At 43.9% G+C, this 23,197-nt stretch overlaps 1 protein-coding gene across 1 annotated transcript in view; it reads left to right on the top strand.

The window, feature by feature from the left end:
• LOC101361030 (solute carrier family 23 member 1-like) overlaps positions 1–23,197 on the top strand; it is a 65,268-nt gene that overhangs the window by 6,677 nt on the left and 35,394 nt on the right. Inside the window, exons 2-3 of the mRNA XM_012557364.2 lie at positions 4,091–4,231; positions 6,301–6,458. Of these exons, the coding sequence (XP_012412818.2) occupies positions 4,091–4,231; positions 6,301–6,458 (299 nt within the window). The remainder of the gene's footprint in view (positions 1–4,090; positions 4,232–6,300; positions 6,459–23,197) is intronic.

Below are 23,197 nucleotides of genomic sequence, written 5' to 3'. Positions count from 1 at the left end.
TGACTGTGTAATGAGAAACTATTTGTTCTGTAAACCTTCACCTAAAGTACAATAAAAAAAAAATTAAAATATATATATATATAAGACCTTAGTTGCTACTCACCAAAGTAGGATGTAGAACCTTGTCTTTAGGGGCTATGTTATGCCAATTGACCTAGATGTCTCCCAAGACCATGGTCCTAGGTCCTCAAGCCCAATGACTCTGTCCCTTGATGTGTTTGGTTACAGCTAGAAAGTTTTCATAACTTCGCCCTCTGTGTGATCTACTAGATATATGAATACATTTGCAACACATACAAATACTTATGCATAAATATCTCCTGCTGAACCTATATGTGCTCGTGGGCGTACTCCCATATGCCATCCCACACCTGTTCAACTTACATATGTACCTATGTATCCATTCATAAATCATTGTTTGCTATTACTGTTATTGCCCAATTGTGTATGAAACCCTGGTGACTTAGTGGTTAAGTGTTAAGCTGCTAACCAAAAGGTTAGCAGTTCGAATCCACCAGGTGCTCCTTGGAAACCCTATGGGGCAGTCCTACCCTGTCCTATAGGGTCGCTATAAGTTGGAATCGACTCAGCAGCAACAGGTTTGGTTTGCGGTTGGTATGTAATAGTATTTTATTGCTGTTGCCTTTTACTCTTGCGTACCTCCCAATGCCTTCCTTTGCCTTGGTCATGTTGTGCTGACATCCCCCTTATTGTGTATTGCCTTTCCCTTCACCCAAGTTAATACGTGTCTACAATCTATTTAGTGATTTTCCCTCCCTCCCCCTTCCCATCCCTGGTAAACATGGAAGAATGTTTTCTTTCATGTGTAAACCCTTTCTTGACTTTTTATAATAGTGGTCTCATATAATATTTGTCTATTTGTGATTGACTTATGTCACTCAGCGTAATATTCTCCAGGTTCATCCATGTTGTGAGATGTTTCTCGGATTCATCATTATGCTTTAACGTTGTGTAGTATTCCACCGTGTGTATGTACTGTGGTTTGTTTATCCATTCGTCTGTTCGTGGGCACTTATGTTGTTTCCATCTTTTTGCCGTTGTGAACAATGCTGCAATGAGTGTGGGTGTGCATGTGTCTATTTGTGTCACGGCTGTTATTTCTCTAGGATACACACCTAGTAGTGGACTGCTGGATCGCATGGTGTCTCCATTTCTAACTTTTTAAGGAGTCGCCATACCATTTTCTACCGTGGTTACCAGTTTACAATTCCACTAGCAGTGTATGAGGATTCCAATCTCCCCACACCCTCACCAGCATTTGTTGTTTTCTGTTTTTTTGATCATTGCCATTATTGCTGGCGTGAGCTGATATGTCATTGTTGTTTTGATTTGCATCTCTCTAATGGCAAATGGATGAAGCCCTGGCGACTAAGTGGTTAAGAGCTCAGCTGCTAACCAAAAGGCTGGCAGTTCAAATCTACCAGCTGCTCCTTGGAAACTCTGCGGGGCAGTTCTACTGTGTCCTATAGGGTTGCTATGAGTCAGAATTGACTTGACAGCAATGGGTGTTTTTTTTTGGTTTTTAATGGCTAATGATCACGAGCATCTCTTCATGTATTTGTTGGCCACCTGAATGGTCTTCTTTGGTGAAGTGTTGGTTATGTCCTTTGCCCATTTTTTAATTGGATTGTTCGTCTTTTTGTTGTTGAGGTATTGAAGTTTTCTATACATTTTAGAGATTAGTCCCTTGTCAAGTATGTCATTGCCAAAAATGTTTTCCCAGGCTGTAGGTTCTCTTTCTACTCTTTCGGAGAAGTCTTTTGATGCACGTAAATGTTTAATTTTTAGGAGCTCCCTGTTGTTTAGTTTATCTTCTGCTGTTTGTGCATTTTTTGGCTCTGTTTGATAGCCTATTTATGCCATAAATTAGGGCCCCTAGTTTTCCCCCTATTTTTCCTTCCATGATCTTCATAGTTTTAGGTTTTAGATTTAGGTCTTTGATCCATCTTGAGTTAGTTTTTGTATACGGTGTGGTGAGAGTACAAGAGAAAAACGAAAAAAAATGGACACTCAGTTTTGCCAGCATCATTTGTTAAAGAGACTGTCTCTTCCCCATTTAATGGATTTTAAGCCTTTATCAAAGATCAGCTGTCCATACCAAAAAAACCAAACCCATTGCCTGTGAGTCAATTCTGACTCATAGCAACCCTACAGGACAGAGTAAAACTGCCCCATAGGGTTTCCAAGGAGCACCTGGTGGATTTGAACTGCGAGCGTTTGGTTAGCAGCTGTAGCTCTTAACCACCACACCAACAGGGTTTTCCAGCTGTCCATCGGTCTATGTGTCTGTTGTTGTACCAGTACCAGGGTGTTTTGAATACTGTGGCTGTATAGTAGGTTCTGAGATCGGGGAGTGTAAGACTTCCTACTTTGTTCTTCTTCTTCAGTAGTGCTTTGCTTATCCAGGGTCTCTTTCCTTTCCGTATAGAGTTGGTGATTAGTTTTTCCATCTCTTTAAAGAATGTTGATGAAATCTGGATCAGGATTGCATTATATCTGTAGATCACTTTGGCTGGTATTGACATTTTCACAATTTTAAATTTTCCTATCCATGAGTATGGTATGTTCTTCCATTTATGTAGGTCTTATTTGGTTTCTCGTAATAGTGTTTTGTAGTTTTCTTTGTATAAGTATTTTACATCTCTGGTTAGATTTATTCCTAAGTATTTTATGTTTTGGGGGACTATTGTAAATAGTATTGTTTTCCTGATTTCTTTTTTTGGAGTTCTCTTTGTTAGTATAGGGGAATCTGATTTTTGTAGGTTGATCTTGTATCCTGCCCTCCATAGGGTTTTCAAGGCTGTGACTTTTCAGAAGGAGATATCCAAGTCTTTCTTCCGAGGCACTGCTGGGTAGGTTTGAACTGTCTACCTTTCAGTTAGTAGTTGAGTGCTTAAACCTTTTGCACCACCCAGGAACTCCGAATTGTTAGCTCTAAGTACATGCCCAGAGTCTTGAAGCATGGGCCTGAGAGCTCATAATAGTTATAACTGCTAACATTTATTGGGCAATTACTCTGTGCCAGGCACTGAACTATGTGCTTCATGTTCCAATTTAATTGTCTCAACCATCTCTGAGGTAGGTTCTACTGACATTTATGTTATATAGATGAGAAAAGTAAGGCTTAGAAATACTAGTAATTTACCCAAGACTGGTAAGCTGTACAGCCAATAGATTGGAGGGGAAGTGTTTAATTTGAAGTTAATTTTGGTTAAACTGCAGGAAGGTAAATGACCCTAAAGCGTTCTGTATGCACTGCAATCACTTACATTTGTATGTCTTATCCATCCATCCACCCATCCATTCAACCATTCATCAAGTCTCCATTGAGTAAGCACCTTTGATTGGTCAGGAACACACTAGGAGTTGGGAGGACACAGAAGAGGCAGGCACAAGCAAAGCATTCTAGGAACTAACCACCCAGCACAAGAGATGGATGGGAAAGAGACTGTTCCATTAAACGTGCTGTGATGAGGGCTTTGATAGCACAGGGCTCACGGAGCACATGCCCAGAGAGCAATGAGGCACTTGCCTACTGTCTGGGAGGGAAACCTGCCCATTTTCTGACCCTGGGGTTGGCTCCTTCCCTCCTCTACAGAACTACTTCTCTGCTAAGGTTTCAAGTAAGGCTCCCCTCCACTTGCATGGCCCCCAGACTTCATGTGGAGGTCCTGTGCAGATACATAATATAGAAAACCACTCATCTTTTGAGTCTGGACCTAGAGGTCCTCAGCAGGCCAATAAACCCATTGCTATTGAGTCAATTCTGACTCATGGCAACCTCATATGTTACAGAGTAGAACTGCTCCATAGTGTTTTCTTGGCTGTAATCTTTACAGAAGCAGATTGCCAGGCCTATCTTCGGTGGTACTGCTGGGTGGGTTTGAACTGCCAATCTTTAGGGGAGTAGTTGAATGCAAACAGTTTGCACCACTCAGGGACCTTAGCAAGACAACAGTCACCCCCATCGACTGTCTCCTGCCTCTGAAAGGCCGGCCATCCTGCTAAACTCAGGAAATGCACTTGATTTTTCTTGAAATGCCCAGATATGCCCTTTTCTTGCTCCCAGGAGAGTGATGATGGTGTGCTCGACTCCCACCCAGATGGCCAAGTGAGGAAGAAGAATGGGCAGCCTGGGACCAGCAGCCACCTGGTCTACGGCATCATGGACATCCCACCCTGGTATCTCTGCATCTTCTTGGGGATCCAGGTAATGCCACCCAGGAAGCACTAGGTCCAAGAGGTCCTACCTCCAAAGCTGCATCCACACACACCCAATTCGAATTACCAGCACCCGTTGCCATCGAGCAGATTCTGATTCACGGCAAGTCCATGTGTGTCAGAGTAGAACTGTGCTCCATAGAAACTTTAATGGCTGAGATTTTTCAGAAGTAGATAGCCAGACCTTTCTTCCAAGGCTCCTTTGGGTGGACCAAACCTTTAACCTTTTGGTTAGCAGCTGAGCACATTAACTGTTTGTTCTACCCAGGGACTCCCAGGTCAAAGTAGTTAACATCAAAAACTTCAGTTGTTGATGTTGTTGGCCTCCAGGGGAACTCAGGGTTCCTCTAGTCTCTCTTTCCAGGGTTTAGGAGTGGGGATAGGGACTATGGGAGGATTCTCTCTCATCCTGAGCTAAGTAATAGATCAAGGACACCAGCTGGGCCATTGTTCTCTTGGGTGGGGCTAATAAGTTGGTTAAAGGCCCAGTTCACTTGGCTGAGGCTCCTTCTCTAATAATCCTGGGAGATGAACTGGGTCCAGTCCACTTCCTTAGAGCCAGCCGTGAAAGGTGTAGCTTCTTTTCTGATTGCATTTCCACCCACATGCCTAGCATTCTTCGGGATCAAGAGATTTATTTGATCATGGGAGGGAGTTAGCCCTGTCTCATAAAATTGGTTAGACAGTGTCACTGGACCTCATATCAAAACCAAAAACCAAACCCACTGCCGTTGAGTTGATTCTGATTCATAGAGATCCTATGGACAGAGTAGAACTGCCCCATAAGGTTTCCAAGGCTGTAATCTTTACGGAAGCAGACTGCCACATCTTTCCTCCGAGGAGTGGCTAGTGGGTTTGAACAGCCGACATTTTGGTTAGTAGCTGAGTGCTTTAACCACTGCACCACCAGGGCTTCCTAGGGCCTGATATGAGATGGGGAAAAAATTAAAAACCTGGTGGATTCCTGGCCTAGAGAATATTGTGGCCTGTGTTGACTGAGCTGGTAGCAGGTCAAAGAGGCTCTGAACTTCCCCATGTCGTTTGTCCCAGGAGGACATAGGCGCAATGGCAAGATTTTCCAAGTGCCCCTAGAAAGATACAGGCATTTCTTCTCTAAAAACCCTCCTGCATTCTCTTCCCTAAAGGGCAGCCAACCCCTAGTTGACCATAGCTTGTTTATTGAACCTTCTGGGTTAACCAAAGAAAGAACAAAAAGTGGAGGACTTGTTCCTTTCAGTGGGAGTTCCAAGTCTTCTGTCTCCTGCCCCCTACGTCTCATTCCCACCTCACTCTACCTCCAGACAGCAGTGCTGACTGTACCGGTCAGACTGTTCCAGAACGTTCCCTGAGCAGGTCAACCATGACTGGTTAACCGGACCCTATCTATCTATTATCTACCTATCCACCTACCTACCTATCTATCCAGCCATCTATCATCTATCTATCTATCTATCTATCTAATCTACCCATCTATCCAGCCATCTATCCATCCATCCATGCATCCATCCATCCATCCATCCATCCACCTACCCACCTACCTACCTATCTACCTATTTCTATCTAATCTACCTCCTTTAGAGCGAGTCACCTGCTATGGATTCAGCCCTGCCCTGAATTCTGGGCTGAACCCTGTCCTCTCAGGAAACTCAAACAGCCCTTGGCCAATAGCTCAAAGCCAATGCTCAGGTCTTCCTTGTCAATGGCCTGGCTCTCACGTCTGCCTTGTTTTAATAACAAGCCTCTTGCCTTGTTCTGGGTCACCATGAGTCAGAATCAACTAACAGAAACTGATTGGTTTTGGGTTTTTGCCTTGTTCTTGTTCTTAAGGCCCCACCCCAGTGGGTTCCTGTCATGTCCTCCTCTGCTGGGTCCTCCCTTGGTTTCTTGCCCAGGGCAGTGGGGTCCCTGCTTCTTGCTGCTGGCCCTCCTAGCTCCCACTGCCTGCCTGTCTCTGCCTCGGGCAGGGCGGATGGCCTGTGAAGGGAGTGCAGGCGGGCCTGAGGGTCAGCAGACGGCACAGGATCTCCACACCCTCCACTTCCTCTGCTCTGTCCACAGCACTTCCTCACGGCCCTGGGGGGGCTCGTGGCCGTGCCGCTCATCCTGGCCAAAAACCTGTGCCTGCAGCATGACCCCCTGTCCCAGAGCTACCTCATCAGCACCATTTTATTCGTCTCTGGCATCTGCACTCTCCTGCAAGTGTTCTTTGGAGTCAGGTGGGTGAAGTGACCCCTGCGGATTCAGACTTTTCCCTGCCAGGATTGTTGTTGTTGCTAGCCCCCGAATCACGACAACCTCATGTACGGTGGGATGAAATGCTGCCCGGTCCTGTGCCATCCCCTTGATTGGTTGAAGATTAAACCATTGTGATCCATGGGGTATCACTAGCTGATTTTCAGAAGTAGATTGCCAGACCTTTCTTCCTTGTCCAACTTAGTCTAGAAGTTCCACTGAAAACTGTTCAGCATCATAGCAACACACAAGCCTCCACTGACAGATGGGTGGTGGCTGCACATGAGGTACGTTGGCCAGTGTGATGGTTAAATTTGTGTGTCAGCGTGGCTGGGCCGTGATTCAGTGGTTTGGTAGTCATATGATGTTGTGATCACCTCCATGATGGGATCTGCTGTGAGTAGCCAGTCAGTTGAAAGGGAGTTTCCTTGGCCATATGGCCTGCATGGAATATAAGTGGACATTTTGGCAAGAGTTGTGGGCTTTTGCTCATGCTGGCTCCTGCAGCTGGCTCCTGTTAGTCTGACCTCTGGTTCTTGGGACTTGAGCTAGCAGCTTACCTGTGCCGATCTTAGGATTCGTCAATCTTCATAGCCTGTAAGCAAGAGCCCTGCTCTCTGACCTGCCAATCTTGGGTTCGCCAGCCCCTGTGGCTACATGAATCAGGAGAAGCCTCCACCTGACCCACGGACTTGGGACATTACAACCTCTACAACTGTGTGAGCCATTTCCTTGACATAAATCTCTCTATCTATTTATTTATATGCTTTACTGGTTTTGCTTCTGTAGAGAATCCAGGCTAAGACAGCTAGAAATCAGACTCAGGTCTCCCACATGGAAGACAAGAATTCTATCACCTGCCACCTGCCAGGGTAGCAGCAAGGTATGCTTGGTTCAGAGCTGGAGAGATGGTAGGAAGCGGGTGTGTCATAATAGAGGGAGCACAAGATTAAGGGTCAGAGCCTGGGTTCAAGTCCAGGCTACAACACTTACTACCTACATTGGCTGGATTCTTGACTGAAAGTGATTAGCTTAGGCACAAATGTGTTCTTTATTAATTAACTTATAGGATCAAACCCAGAGAAGGGCAGGGTGCATCTATGTGTCAGGAACAGGATGACCAGGAACTCAAATGTGGCCAGGACCCTCCCTCCATCTTCCATCTCTACTCAGGCCTGGGGCAAGAGTACAAAATGGAGACTTACACACTCTATGTCTAAATATTGGAAAGTTATACACCAAGTGTCATAATCTGGGTTTTCTAGAGGAGCAAAACCAGTGAAGCATATAAAAATATATACAGAGAGAAATTTACTTGAAGGAAATGGCTTATGCAGTTGTAGGGGCTGGCAGGGCCCAAAGCTATGGGTCAGGCAGCAGGCTGGAGGCCTCTGCTGGCTCATGTGGTTGCAGGGGCTGACGAACCCAAAATCTGTAGTCAGGTGGCAGGCTGGAGGCTTTTACAGGCTTACATCCCAAAACCCGGGGGTCAGGCGACAAGAAGAGTGCAGGGTAGAGAGAGACTGTGAGCTTTTCTAGAACGTCCATTTATATTCTGGAGGCAGACCACACCCTCAACGAAATTCCCCTTTCAACTGATTGGCTGCTCACAGCAGATCACTAAATGGCAAGTGATTACATAGTATCTGCCAAGCCACTGATAATCATAGCCCAGCCAAGCTGACACATAACATTAACTATCAAACCAAGTGTCATGGATTGAATTGTTTCCCCCCAGAATATGTCAGCTTGGCGAGACCATGATTCCTAGTATTGTGTGATTGTCCACCATTCTGTCATCTGATGTGATTTTCCTATGTGTTGTAAATCCTACCTCTTTGATATTAATGAGGCAGGATTAGAGGCAGTTATGTTAATGAGGCAGAACTCAATCTACAAGATAAGGTTGTGTCTTAAGTTAGTCTCTGTTGAGATATAAAAGAGAGAAGTGAGCAGAGAGACAGGGGGACCTCAGACAACCAAGAAAGTAGAGCCAGGAATGCATGTCCTTTGGACCCAGGGTCCCTGCCCTGAGAAGCTCCTAGACCAGGGGAAGATTGATGACAAGGACCTTCCCTCAGAGCCGACAGAGAGAAAAAGCTTTCTCGTGGAGCTGGGACCCTGGATTCAGACTTCTAACCTCCAGGACTTTGAGAGAATAATTTCTCTTTATTAAAGCCATCCACTTGTGGTATTTCTATTATAGCAGTACTAGATAGCTGAGACACCAAGCTTAAAAAAAAAAAAGTTGCTGTTGAGTCAACTCCGACTCATGGTGACCCCAGGTGTGAGTAGAACTGTGCTCCATAGGGTTTTTTTTTTTTATGGGTAAAATATACAGAACAAAACACTCACCATCTCCATAATTTCTACATGTATAATTCAGTGATATTTATTGTTTTTCATGTTGTGTAACATTATTACCATCCTTTTGCAAGTTATTCCACCACCTTTAATATGAGCTCAATGCCCCTTAAGCAAAAATGTCCCCTTCCACTTCCCCCTTGTACCCACTAATAATCTTTGGTTTATATATATTTGCTTATTTCATACAAGTGAGATTATACAGTATTTGTCCTTTTGTGACTCACTTATTTCACTCAGCATAATGTGTTCAAGGTTCAACCATGTTGTAGCATGGATCAGGACTTCATTTCTCTTTATGGCTGAGCAATAGTCCATTGTATGTATGTACAACATCTTGTTTATCCATTCATTTGTTGATGGGCATTTATGCTGTTTCCACCTTTTGGCTATTGTGAACAGTGCTGTAATGAACATTGGTGTACGGGATCCATAGGGTTTCAGTGGCTGATTTTTTGGAAGAAGATTGCCAGAACTTTCTTCCTAGCCACCTCTGGGTGGACTCAAACTGCCAACATTCCAGTTAGCAGCTGAGTGCATTAACTGTTTGCACCACTCAGGGACATAAACCAAACTCACAAACTCTTAAATAAAATATGCTCTAATCACTCTCCCTGGAAGGCTAGGCTCGAATTTCAATTTCTCTGACTTCTTGGAGTTCTGCTTTAGGACCTGGTGGTGTAGGGGGAGCAGGCCCCTAGCCTGTGGCCTTGCCCTGCTCTTCCCAACTCCAGCTTTGCTCCAAATCACAAATGGTCTCCCATTCATGTATTGGACACCCCAACCTGCATGTTCAGTTCCATCCACACTACTGAACAGACGCCCCCTCAGACTCCTGCAAGTCTAGAGCCTGCACACTTGCATCCTGGTCTGCCGTCAGCAGGACAGACCTGCTGGAAAGGGGTCCAAGCAAGCTCTGGAAGAGGCTCAGGGTCATTTGGGCAGGATTCTCGGGACTGAAAGAGACAGGAGACACAAGATGGGCAAGCCCCCTTGGTCCTACAGACTCCTGCCCAAAGAAGGCTAGAGGGGGACCCTCTAAAGCACAGAGCTAAGGGTGGGGTGGGGGGGGTGGCTCTTTCCCTGGGGTGCTCTCATCATCTCTCTGCCCGTGGCTGTACTTCCTTCTCGAAGACTGGCTTCCCCCACGTGTCTGCAAGCAGGGCTGCTGCCAGTTTTCACACTTAAAAACCACCCAATGCAATTGAGTACTTCTCTCCCTAGTCTCACATTTAAAATGCCAAGGAACGGATCTGACGGGCCCAGCTTAAGTCAAATGCCCAGCCCTGGACCAACCAGGGCAAAGAATATGGCTATTCCCACTCAGGAAGGATTCCTAATGAAGGGGGTAAGAGGAGTGCTCTTCTGGGTAAACAAGACAGTGGATATCCTGTGAACAAGTTATGTGGCCTGGGACCTGTAAAATAAGGTTAGATAATATGTGTCTCTCTCCCTTCCAGCATTGCTGAGATGATCAATTGGTATAGTCAGTGGAATTGCTTTTTTTAACATCAAGTCCTTTATGTTCATATGTGTAAAAATGGCATGGCGGAGGCATTTGACATTCCCTAATTTCACAAGGGGGAAGGAGAATCAAGATCAATAGCCCAAGGCTGATACCTATGATGGAGGTCAGACATGCCTCCTCTTCTGCCATATTTACCAGTTCTGACACCAACCGTCCCTCCTGCAGGACTCTCTACCTCTCTGCTAAATTCGATAATTCATTGCGATGGCTACACAGAACTCACAGACCATACTCACAGTTATGGGGTTTATTAGGGAAGTAACAGGTTACAATTCAGGTTCAGGAACACTCAGGATACAGTTCTTGGATCAGAATAGCTTCTTAGCCATGCCTGCAGGCACGCCTTTCTCTGGCCCTCAGCCTCTGCCTGCTTGAGCAGGTGTTATAAAGCTCTTTTAGCTTTGCTGATAAGTGCCCCAAGGCACCTCACTCCACCAGTGACCCTTGGCCCAAAGGTGCTCAGCTCTAGCTCCTTGGATTAGCAAACCTAGCTTCACTAAGTGCCCGGAGGCACCCTACTCTGCCAGCAAGGCTTCTGCCCGAAGGCACTCAGCTTTATCGCTTGTGACTGGGCCGTCTCCTGCTGATCTCTGGTTCTGCTGCCTCTGTTTCTCTGCCACTGTTTCTTGCCATCTCCAGTATAACACCTTTCTCTCTTGGTCTCCTGGCTCCAGGAGCTTCTCAGCCCAGGAATCCCGGGTCCAAAAGATTCACTCTACTCCTGGTTCTTCTTTCTTGGTGGTGGTGAGATCCTCTCCTCTCACCTCTGGGATGGCTCACTTTAAGTGGGATGGCAAAACAAAACTGACCAATCCCTTCGTTAGGGTTCCATATACCTTATTTGCATAGTCCCACTCAATCATTGTGTGTGAGTCAAAGACTATAGTTCCAAAACCAAACCTGTTGCTGTCGAGTCGATTCTGACTCATAGTGACCTTATAGGACAGAGTAGAACTGCCCCATTGAGTTTCCAAGGAGCAGGTGGTGGATTTGAACTGCTGATCTTTTGGTTAGCAGCCAAGCTCTTAACCACTATGCCACCAGGGCTCCAGAAGACTATGGTTAGAAGGGCCATATTAAGGAATTCATTGCACTGCAATATGTGTGCTATTAAAATCAGCCTGTAAAATGGAATCTGTTACTCTGGAGCTGGCCTCTCATGCACAATTGTGAAGCACGGTATCAGTTTCCTGGGACTGTCTTGTGGTATTTATCTGCTTTTTAAGATTTGTAATTTGTTATGATGTTTTTCAATATACATATACTGTTGTACATAATTTTGTTTTCGTAATTTTGCATTCTTTTTCTTAAAAGGGGCACCAAAAACTGTATATGCTTCAGGCTGCATAAACCTGGATCTATCCGGGGACTAGATGCAAAATCAATGCTAAAGGAAGGAAACGCTGAATGAGCAGATTTGGGGTGAGGGAGGTGAGCAGGAAAGGTCTGGAGGGTCCACAGAGAGGAATTTCCTGAGAAGATGGGAACTCAAAGACACTACAGTGTGGGATTCTAGGGAATCAAGGCGGGCCAGGGGTGTGGTGGAGGTGAACGTGAAAAGTGAGAGTGTGTAGAAATAAGGAGTGGAAGCGTCCCAAAAACACATTGCCCCTATGTTACAGGTTGAATCATGCCCTCCAAAAAGATATGTTCAAGTCCTAACTTCAGGTACCTGTGAATGCCACTTTAATTAATAAATGACCACAAACCGGGTGGCTTAAAACAACAGAAATTTATTCTTACAGTTCCAGAGCCTAGAAGTCTGCAATCAAGGCGTCTTTAGGACTATGATCCCTCTCAAGGTTCTAGGGGAGAATCTGTTCCATACCTTCTCTTAGCTTCTGGCGTTTCCAGCAATCCTTGGTGTTCCTTGGCTTGTAGATGCATCACTCCAGTTTCTGCGACCATCTTCACGTGGCCATCTGCCCTCTGTGTCTGTCTTTCTGTGTCTCTTCTTATAAGGATACCAGTCATATTGAATTAGGACCCACCCTACTCCAGTATGACCTCATGTTAATTTAACTACAGTAATTACATCTACAAAAACACTAATTGCAAATAAAGTGGCATTCACAGGTACCTGAAGTTAGGACTTGAACATATCTTTTTGGAGGGCATGATTCAACCTGTAACATAGGGGCAATGTGTTTTTGGGACGCTTCCACTCCTTATTTCTACACACTCTCACTTTTCACGTTCACCTCCACCACACCCCTGGCCCGCCTTGATTCCCTAGAATCCCACACTGTAGTGTCTTTGAGTTCCCATCTTCTCAGGAAATTCCTCTCTGTGGACCCTCCAGACCTTTCCTGCTCACCTCCCTCACCCCAAATCTGCTCATTCAGCGTTTCCTTCCTTTAGCATTGATTTTGCATCTAGTCCCCGGATAGATCCAGGTTTTATGCAGCCTGAAGCATATACAGTTTTTGGTGCCCCTTTTAAGAAAAAGAATGCAAAATTATGAATACAAAATTATGTACAACAGTATATGTATATTGAAAAACATCATAACAAATTACAAATCTTAAAAAGCAGATAAATACCACAAATGTCACAAATTCCAAAAACAAAATATGTTTATTATTTAACTGTCTGGAATTCCCCTGTAATACTTTTCCCCCAGCATTTTATCACCGTGTTTTAGTCTCCTAGTGGTGCCATAACACAAATACCACACGTGGGTGACTTTAAAGACCAGAAGCTTACTTTCTCACAGTTCTGGAGGATAAAAGTCCAAATCAGAGTCTCAGCTGTGTCAATTCCTTCCTTGTCGGTATCCCTGGGCATTCCTGGATTCCTAGGTTTCTATAGGATCCTCACATGGCATCTGTCTTCCCTCGTGTGTGTCTCTGTGTCTATGTTGCTCTTTATATAACTCAGATTACACCTTAACCTAAAGAAAACAAAAATCTTCACAACTGGACCCAAAAGCAGTATCATGATACATGGAGAAAAATACTGAAGTTGTCAAGAATTTGATTTTTCTTGGATCCGTTATCAACGCCCATGGAAGAAGCAGTCAAGAAATCAAACAACACATTACATTGGGCAAATCTGCTGCAGAAGACCTCTTTAAAGCCTTGAAAAGCAAAGATGTCACTTTGAGGGCTAAGGTGTACCTGACCCAAGCCATGATATTTTCAATCACCTCGTATGCATGCGAAAGCTGGACAATGAATAAAAAAGACTGAAGAAGAATTGTAAGGATTTTTGTTTTCTTTATGTTGAGGTGTAATCCATACTGAAGATTTTGTCTTCTGCATATCACAGGTTGTTAATGAGTCTTCCTTCAATCCTGATGCTGCATTCTTATAGTCCAGCTTCTTGGATTATTTGCTTAGCATACAGATTAAATAAGTATGGTGAAAGGATATAACCCTAACACATACCTTCCCTGATTTTAAACCACACAGTATCCTCTTGTTCTGTTTGAATGACTGCCTCTTGTTCTGTGTACAAGTTCTTCACCAGCACAGTTAAGTGTTCTGGAATTCCCATTCTTCACAATGTTATCCATAATTTGCTATGATCCACACTGTTGAATGCCTTTGTATAGTCAATAAAACACAGGTAAACATCTTTCTAGTATCCTCTGCTTTCAGCCAAGATCCATCTGACATCAGCAATGATATCCCTTGTTCCTCATTCTCTTCTGAATCTGGCTTGAATTTCTGGCAGTTCCTTGTCGATGTACTGTTGCAACAATTTTTTTTAATTGTTCATATATATATATATAAAATTGTACTTTAAATGAAGGCTACAGAACAAACTAGCTTCTCATTAAACAATTAGTACACATATTGTTTTGTGACATTTGTTACCAACTCCACAACATGTCAACACTCTCCTTCTCAACCTTTATTCCCTATTACGTTTCCTGTCCCCTCCTGCCTTCTAGTCCTTGCCCCTGGGCTGGTGTGTCCCTTTAACCTCGTTTTGTTTTATGGGCCTGTCTAATCTTTGGATGAAGGGTCAATCTCAGGAGTGACTTCATTACTGAGCTTAAAGTGTGTCCAGGGGCCATACTCTCGGGGTTTCTCCAGTCTCCGTCAGGCCAGTAAGTCTGGTCTTTTTTTGTGAGTTAGAATTTTGTTCTACATTTTTCTCCAGCTCTGTCTGGGACCATCTGTTGTGATCCCTGTCAGATCAGTCGGTGGTGGTAGCTGGGTACCATCTAGTTGTGCTAGACTCAGTCTCGTAGAGGCTATGGTAGCTGCGGTCCATTAGTCCTTTGGACTAATTTTTCCCTTGTGTCTTTGGTTTTCTTCATTCTCCCTGCTGCAACCATTTTTTAATTATCTTCAACAAAATTTTACTTGGGTGTGAAATTAATGATTTTTTTTTTTTTTATAATTTCTGTCTTCTGTTGGATCTCCTTTCTTTGGAATGGGTATAAATATGGATCTCTTCGGGTAGGTTGGCCAGGTAGCGGTCTTCCAAATTTCTTGGCATAGATAACTGAGCGCTTCCAGTGTTACATCCGTTTGTTGAAACATATCAGTTGGTATTCTGTCAATTCCTGGAGGCTTGTTTTTCACCAATACCGCCAGAGCAGCTTGGACTTCTTTCTTCAGTAACGTCGGTTCTTGATCGTATACTACCTCATGAAATGGTGGAACATCGACCAATTCCTTTTGGTGTAGTGACTCTGTGTATTTCTTCTATCTTCTTTTGATGCTTCTTTCATCTTTCAATATTTTACCCTTAGAATCCTTTAACATTGCGACTCAAGGCTTGAATTTTTTCTTCAGTTCTTTCAGCTTGAGAAAGGCTGAGTGTGTTCTTTCCTTTGGTTTTCTAATTCCAGGTCTTTGCACATGTCATTATAATACTTTACTTTGTTTTCTCGAGCAGCCCTTTGAAATTTTCTGTTCAGCTCTTTTACTTCATCGTTTCTCATATTCATTTTAGCTACTTTAAGTTCAACAGCAAGTTTTAGAGTCTCTTCTGACATCCATTTTGGTCTTTTCTTTCTTTCTTGTCTTTCTTTCCCCCCACCCCTCAACGCAAAACAGAATGAAATATAGCCTGGCCATGTGACATCTTCATGATTGTTGTTATGTGCACAGTCAGGGTTCTCTCTAGCTAACCCTGCTTATAATGCCGGTTGTAAAAACTAGGAGGCTGAGATCATTCACTTCTGATGCAAAATGAGTGGTGGATAAAAGCCCACTTCACACACCAACTGTGTCCTTTAGATATCTCAGCTTCCCTTCCCTGGTTAGTCTAGGCCTCAGCTGTTCCACACAGCCTTTTTTTCTGATTCCCATTTACCCAGGGCTAGGTCAGTGAGTATCAGCCCCTTCTCTGTTTTTTAGGTCTAATAATCCAACGAAATGATTTTACAGAAAGCAGGTTTAAATGTTACAATTTTACAAATTATTCTTTCCCCTTTCACATGAAGCTGGTTTAAACATTCAAGCCATAGTATATTCAGTCACTTCAGATGCATGCTAGCAGTGAACAATGAAAATGGAAGACTGGAGAAGAATTAATGAATTCCAACTGTGCTGTTGATGAATAATATTGAATACACAATGGACTGCCAGAAGAACAAATCAATCTGTCTTGGAGGAAGTACAGCCAGAATGCTCTTTAGAAGTAAAAATGTTGAGACTTCATCTCACTTAGTTTGGACATGTCATCAGCAGGGAGCAATCAATCACTGGAGAATGACATCATGCTTGGTAAGGTAGAGGATCAGTGAGAAAGAGGGAGACCCTCAATGAGGTGGATTGACACAGTGGCTGCAACAGTGGTCTCAAACATAGCAATGATTGTGAGAATGGCACAGAACCAGGCAACATTTTGTTCTGTTATACATAAGGGCCCTGTAAGTCAGAACCATCTCAAAGGCACCTAGCAACAATAACCTTTGCATAAAGCCTATTTTAACATTACAGTTTCTAATTTTACTTCACTCCCTCTACCATTTTACCCATTCATAAGGCCTCAGGTCCCTGGCTAGGCTGGACCAGGAAAGCCACAACCCCCTGTCAATTGTCACTGGATTAACCTGCTAGGCCTGTCTCTGAGCCACTCCAGGTATGGTTTCTCTCGCCTCACTATTCTCCTGGAAATCAGTCCAGCCTCCTTTCTTATCTGCTGCCCCAGCATAGCATTTCCCTTTAGAAATGACTTCAAGGCTGCAGGCTGGCCAGGATCTAAACCCAATTCATCTCTTAGTTTCATTTCTGCCACCACAGATATCGACAACCAAAGTAACCACTCAAAAATCAAAAAATTTCTCATCCTTTCACATGTCAGAGAGCAATACTGCATAGTCTGTTAAAGTAAAAGCGAAGAGTTTTACTGAAGGCAAGTTACAGTTTAATCTGGGGAAATGCATAGTCCACAAAGTGAAACTACAGGGCTCTGAGGTGGAGCAGTTGCAAAGGCATATTTATATGGTAAAATCGAGAGCTAACAATACAAAATTTCTGATAGGTGCTTGGTGATTCAGAGAAGTGGGAGGTGGGATATCTTGAAAAAGACAATTTTAACATGATTGGTTTAAAGAGTCTTTGTTGATTAGTTAATACTTGGTGATATGTGTGCTTTGTTGATTAGTTACTACTTGGTGGCTGTAGGGGGTTTACAGGGTGGTTACCAGACAATTGCAAGACATTACTTTCTGGGAACACAGAGGTTACATACACTGTTTGTATCAAGGCTCCTTGGGAAGAAGCTGACAACATTCTTTCTTAGCTCGGTTACAAAGAAAACATTTCCTTAGTTACAAGATTAAGTCTGTATAAAGGTTACAAGTTAACAAAAGCAGTAAATTGTTGATCTCCAGTCTGGGCTAGCAGTCCTCACCATCCAGCACCCCCAAATTTAGAACTTTCACACTTGTTTATCCTTTTTCTTCCAAAACCCCTGTTTCCATGAGTCAGGAGTTGTTCCAGGGAATCCCACTTCTGATCCCAATTTGCAATCAGGATTTTCTTTAGCTAACCCTGCTCACAGCACCAGTTGTACAAACCGGGAGGCTGAGATCATCCACTTCTGTTGCTAAATGTGTAGTAGATAAAATCCCACTCCACACACCAAATGCATCCTGTAGAAATCTCAGCTTCCCTTCCCTGGTCAGTCTATACCCCAGTTGCTCCATTCAGCCCTTTTCTCTCATCCCCATTCACCTCGGGCTAGGTCAACAGGTACCAGCCCCTCCCCCCCTCAAATCCCCAGTCACCCAGGGCTAGGTCATCAAGTACTGGCCTCTTTTCTGTTTCTTAGGTCTGACAATCTGTTGGAATGGCTCACAAACTCTACAGAAAGGTTTATCTTTAATCTAACAGAAAAAAAATAGAAACACCTAGAGCAAGGTCCGGGATGAGTCCCTAGGGGAGTGCTTACCCTCCCAAGAGCATGTGTTTTCTCTCTGGATGTAGGAAGCTCCATTTAGTCTCCATGTTCCAAGGCCTTCATTAGCCTCTCCATGTAGTCATGGTATATTATATCATGCCTCCCGAGGCGTAGTCATCACTGGGCCCCCATGTGATCCCTCTTGGTCTGGTCAGCCCCCACCCATTGGTCTCAGGTATGATTTGGGTCTCAGGAGCCAGGACCAAAGGCCAAATTGTTCACTGAGGGGGGTTCCACACCATGAAGTCTGTTTGAGTCCATTACTGCAGCTCTTGTGTCAATCCATCTCATGGAGGCTTTCCTTCATTTTTTTGTTGACCCAATACTTTACCAAGGAACTCTGGTGGCACAGTGGTTAAAGTGCTCCGCTGCTAACCTAAAGGTCAGTGGTTCAAACCTACTAGTTGCTTTGTGGGAGAAAGATGTGCCAGTCTGCTTCTGTAAAAATTTACAGCCTTGGAAACCCTATCAGGCAGTTCTACTCTGTCCTCTAGGGTCACTATGAGTAGGAATCAACTCAACAGCAGTGGGTTTGGTTTGGTTTTTTGGATATTTTACTACACATGATGTCCTTTTCTAGATATTGGTCTTTCCTGATAATATGTCCAAAGTAAGCAAGCCAAAGTCTCTCCTTACTTGCTTCTAAGGAGCATTCTGGGACTTTTCTCCTTAGCCAGCTTCTAAAAGTGCCTGTGGCCTCTCCGATGCCATCTGACACAGGTTTAGAGTTAAGGAGGTGGCAGTGGAAAGAGACAATAGTCATGGCCAATTCTTACTTTTGTAAGTTTTACAAAGTCACATGATTATGAGAACACACAGCTAGGGCGTCTCCCTGAGCCTCAGAAGGAGCTGGGCAAGAGAGGTGAAGCTGCTTTCAACCTCACCCGTGCCAGGCCTGTGCACAGCCCTGGGATTGCAAAGGCAGTACTTGGATGGAAAACATCCCCAGTGCTGTGCCTCTGCCTGACCTGTCTTAAGAAAAAGTGATTTGACAGGTAATTAACGTCCAATTTATTCTTATTGCTGAATCAAAACCACACAGCTGGGTGGGGCGAGGGGGGACTGACACAGGTTGGGCCAATTGTTTCTGGGGTAGACTGAATGTAGGCAGCATCCAGAGGAGATGGTCATTCCCAGCATCATTTTTAGCCTAAATCAAGTCAAAAGCATGTCCCACAGTGTTTTCTTTGCAAGCCATTTTTAAGACACATAACTCTGTGTAGTCAGAGCCCTGGTGGCATAGTGGGTAAGAACTCCGTGGAGGTGCTTCCTATTCTCTGTAGAGGGGTGGGAGGCCAGGGCCCACATCTTGGGTAGGCAATTTTCCTTCTCCCTCTCTCTTCTTCTCTCATCATCTCTGTGAGCCAAGATTTCTTCTAAATCCCCTACCGTGGAATCAAGTAGGTACAGGATTTACTCCGGTCAGTCTCTCAGGTCCCTAAAATCTATTCCCCCGTCTTTCCTAAAATGTAAGATAAGACCAGAAGAACTAGATGGTGCCCGGCTACCACCAATGACCACCCTGACGAGGAACACAACAGAGAGTCCCTGATGGAGCATGAGAAGAGTGGGGTGCAGAACTCAAATTCTAGTAAAAAGACCAGACTTAATGGTCTGACTGAGACTGGAGGAACTCCAGAAATCATGGCCCCCAGACTCTCTATCAACCCAGCACTAAAACCGTTCCCGAGGCCAACTCTTCAGACAAAGATTAGACTGGACTATGGGACATAAAATGATACTCGTGAAGAGTGTGCTTCTTAGCTCAAGTAGATACATGAGACTAAATGGACAGCTTCTGTCCGGAGGTGAGATGAGAAGGCACAGAGGGTCAGGAGCTGGTTGAATGGACATGGGAGATCAGAGGTGGAAAGGAGGAATGTGTTGTCACAGTATAGGGAGAGCAATTAAGGTCACATAACAATGTGTGTATAAATTTTTGTATGAGGTACTAACCTGAATTGTAAACTTTCACTTAAAGTGCAATAAAATAAATAAATAAAAGATTCCCCAGTAGCATTGGCTGGTGGCAGTGGAATTGTTGGAGAGGACTTGTGGCTCCCTGCCAGACACCCATGTGGACTTCCCCTCGCCCCCATGGAGAGTTACAGACACAGAACTCTTCCGGATGGTGAGTCCCCCTGCCCAATTTAAACCTGAGATGGTATTAATCATAATTACAAAAAAAGCCTCAAGGCTTAGACTTTAGCCCTGGTGCTATACTGTGAGACTTTGGACAAATCCGTTACCCTCCTGAAGGCTCAATTTTCTCATCTGTAAAGTGAACGAGTTCAACTAGATATTTAAGAGACTCCTGCAGCTCTACTTGAGCCTGGCTGTTAACCAAAATGTCGGCAGTTGGAGTCCACCACTCACTTCTTGGAAGCCCTATGGTGCCGTTCTACTCTGTCCTATAGGGTCGCTATAATTTGGAATTGACTCAATGGCAATGGGTTTGGTTTGGTTTGGTTTCACAGCTCTGCTATTGTGGGAACTCATGATGTTGGCAGAAAAAATGCTCAGGGGCCATCTTGCCACTGGGTAATCGAAGTACTTACTTGCCGACAGTGCCTGGGGGCCCAGCCCTGTGGCACATTCTGTGAGAAACGCAAACTAATGAGGAGTTAGAGTCAAGGAGCTCACACACAATGGAAAATGCTGACCATGTACAGAAAGAGGGAGATACAATTAGGAAAACCATGCTAATGCGCTTAGATTAAGGCAAGACAGAAATGAACTTGAGTTTGGTTCCAACCATGGAAATGGGCATTAGGAGCTATAAAATCTGACTGATAACTGATAACTTATGAATCGAAGGTCATGTCGATTTGATTGCTGGTTGTCTATGACCCAACCCATTGCCTTCGAGTGGTTATCTCTACGCAGTATTGAATGACGTACTCTTCTACAATAGAAAGCAAAATGCCTGATGTTGCAATAAGATTTCAGAAGGTCTTAGTAATTAAAAACTCTTTAAATAACCAAAGGGGAGTGATAAGAGGCAATTGCTGCTGCTTTGAGTCTAATTGGCAAAGAGCGCCATGCTTAATGGGGGGAAGGCAGCTGCATTCCTTGGCAGCATGGGCAGCTGCCAACCTGATATGACTTTAGGAAGCCAAAAAGCTTCCTCAGTGTGGTGCTCCCTTCTAAAATTCATGTCAGGGCACACACCACCATCCATTTTTTAAAAAAGACGTTACATTTTAAAAGGCAATAACTACAGAAATAAAATACTGACTACCAGATTTTTATGCAAATAGCACACATCTTGTACGTTTCTTTGCCAACCGTGCCCTTCCTCACGGGGGCAAGGGCCCAGTTGGCAAACAAATGTAGAAGACATGCATTATTTGCTTAAAAATATGGTATACATAATTCTCCACCACCGATCTGTCACTTTGTCACACTGTGGTGGCTTGCATGTTGCTGTGATGCTGGAAGCTATGTTATTGATATTTCAAATACAATCAGGATCACCCATGGTGGTGGACAGGTTTCAGCAGAGCTTTCAGACTAAGACAGACTGGGAAGAAAGGCCTGGCAATACTTCTGAAAATTAGCCAATTTAAAACCTTATGGATCACAACAGAATATTATCCAACTTGCTTGCTTTGGACATGTCATCAGGAAGGATCAGTCTCTGGAGGAGGACATCATGTTTGAAGAAGGACAAGGCCAGCAAGGATGAGGGAGACCCTTAGTGAGACAGATTGGCACAATAAATGCAACAATGGATTTGAACATGCCATGGATCACGAGATGGCACAAAACCATGCAATATTTTGTTCTGTTGTACATAAGGTCACCATGAGTCACAATCAACGCAATGGCAGTTATCTCTCTCTCTATATATATGTAACTCTGAGTTTGTTTGTTTTTTTTTAATTGTTTTATGACATTGGTTAACAATCCCACGACATGTCAACTCTCCCCGTTCTCGACCTTGGGTTCCCTATTAACAGCTTTCCTGTCCCGGCCTGCCTTCTAGTCCTTGCCCCTGGGCTGGTGTGCCCCATTAGTCTTGTTTTGTTTTATGGGCCTGTCTTATCTTTGGCTGAAGCGTGAACCTCAGGCGTGACTTCATTACTGAGCTAAAGGGTGTCCGGGGGCCATACTCTTGGAGTGTCTCCAGTCTCTGTCAGGCCAGTAAGTCTGGTCTTTTTTTGTGAGTTAGAATTTTGTTCTACATTTTTCTCCAGCTCTGTCTGGGACCGTCTATTGTGATCCCGGTCAGAGCAGTCAGTGGTGGTAGCTGGGCACCATCTAGTTGTGCTGGACTCAGTCTGGTGGAGGCTGTGGTTGTTGTGGTCCATTAGTCCTTTGGACTAATCTTTCCCTTGTATCTTGTTTTCTTCATTCTCCCTTGCTCACGGGCTTTTAAGACACCAGACACTACTCACCAAGGTAGAATGTAGAACATTTTCTTTATAAACTATGTTATGCCAATTGAGCTAGATGTTCCCCAAGGCCATGGTCCCCACAGCCCTCAGCCCAGCAATTCGGTCCCTCGGGGAGTTTGGATGTGTCTATGGAGCTCTCATGACCTTGTCTTGTACGAGTTGTGCTGGCTTCCGCAGTATAGTGTACTGTCTTACCCTTCACCAAAGTTACCACTTATCTACTGTCTATTTCATGTTCACCCCCACCCCTCCCCTCCTTTGCAACTGTCAAAGATTGTTTCTTTTTGTGTGTAAACCTTTTCATGAGTTTTTACAGTAGTGGTCTCATACAATATTTGTCCTTTTGTGATTTACTTTTTTCACTTAGCACAATGCCCTACAGATTCATCCATGTTATGAGATGCTTCGCAAATTCATCATTGTTCTTTATCATTGCATAATACTCCATTGTGTATATGTACCATAGTTTGTTTATCAATTCATCTGTTGATGGGCATCTAGGTTGTTTCCATCTTTTTGCTATTGTGAACAATCCTGCAGTGAACATAGGTGTGCATATATGTCTATTCTTGTGACAGGTCTTATTTCTCTAGGATATATTCTTAGGAGTGTGACTGCTGGATCATATGGTATTTCTATTTCTAGCTTTCTAAGGAAGCACCATATCATTTTCCAAAATGGTCGTATCATTTTGCATTCCTGCTAGCAGTGCATAAGAGTTCCGATCTCCCCACAGCCCCTCCAACATTTGTTATTTCCAGTTTTTTTTATTTGTGCCAGTAATGCCAGGGTGAGATGGTATCTCATTGTGGTTTTGATTTGCATTTCTCTAATGGCTATTGATCGCAAGCATTTCCTCATGTGTCTGTTGGCCACTTGAATGTCTTCTTTGGTGAAGCGTCTGTTCAATTCCTTTGTAGATTCCACGTTCCAATTATTAATGGATGTTTACAGCTGTCTTCTGTTTGTTTCAAAGAACCAACTTTTGGTTTTGTTGATTCTTTCTATTGTTTTTCTATTCTCTGTTTCATTTATTTCTGCTCTGATCTTTATTATTTCCTTT

This window comes from Trichechus manatus, unplaced genomic scaffold (assembly GCF_000243295.1).
Source record: "Trichechus manatus latirostris isolate Lorelei unplaced genomic scaffold, TriManLat1.0 scaffold00097, whole genome shotgun sequence".
Taxonomy (NCBI): Eukaryota; Metazoa; Chordata; class Mammalia; order Sirenia; family Trichechidae; genus Trichechus; species Trichechus manatus.
This window is presented reverse-complemented; position numbering and strand designations above follow the sequence as displayed.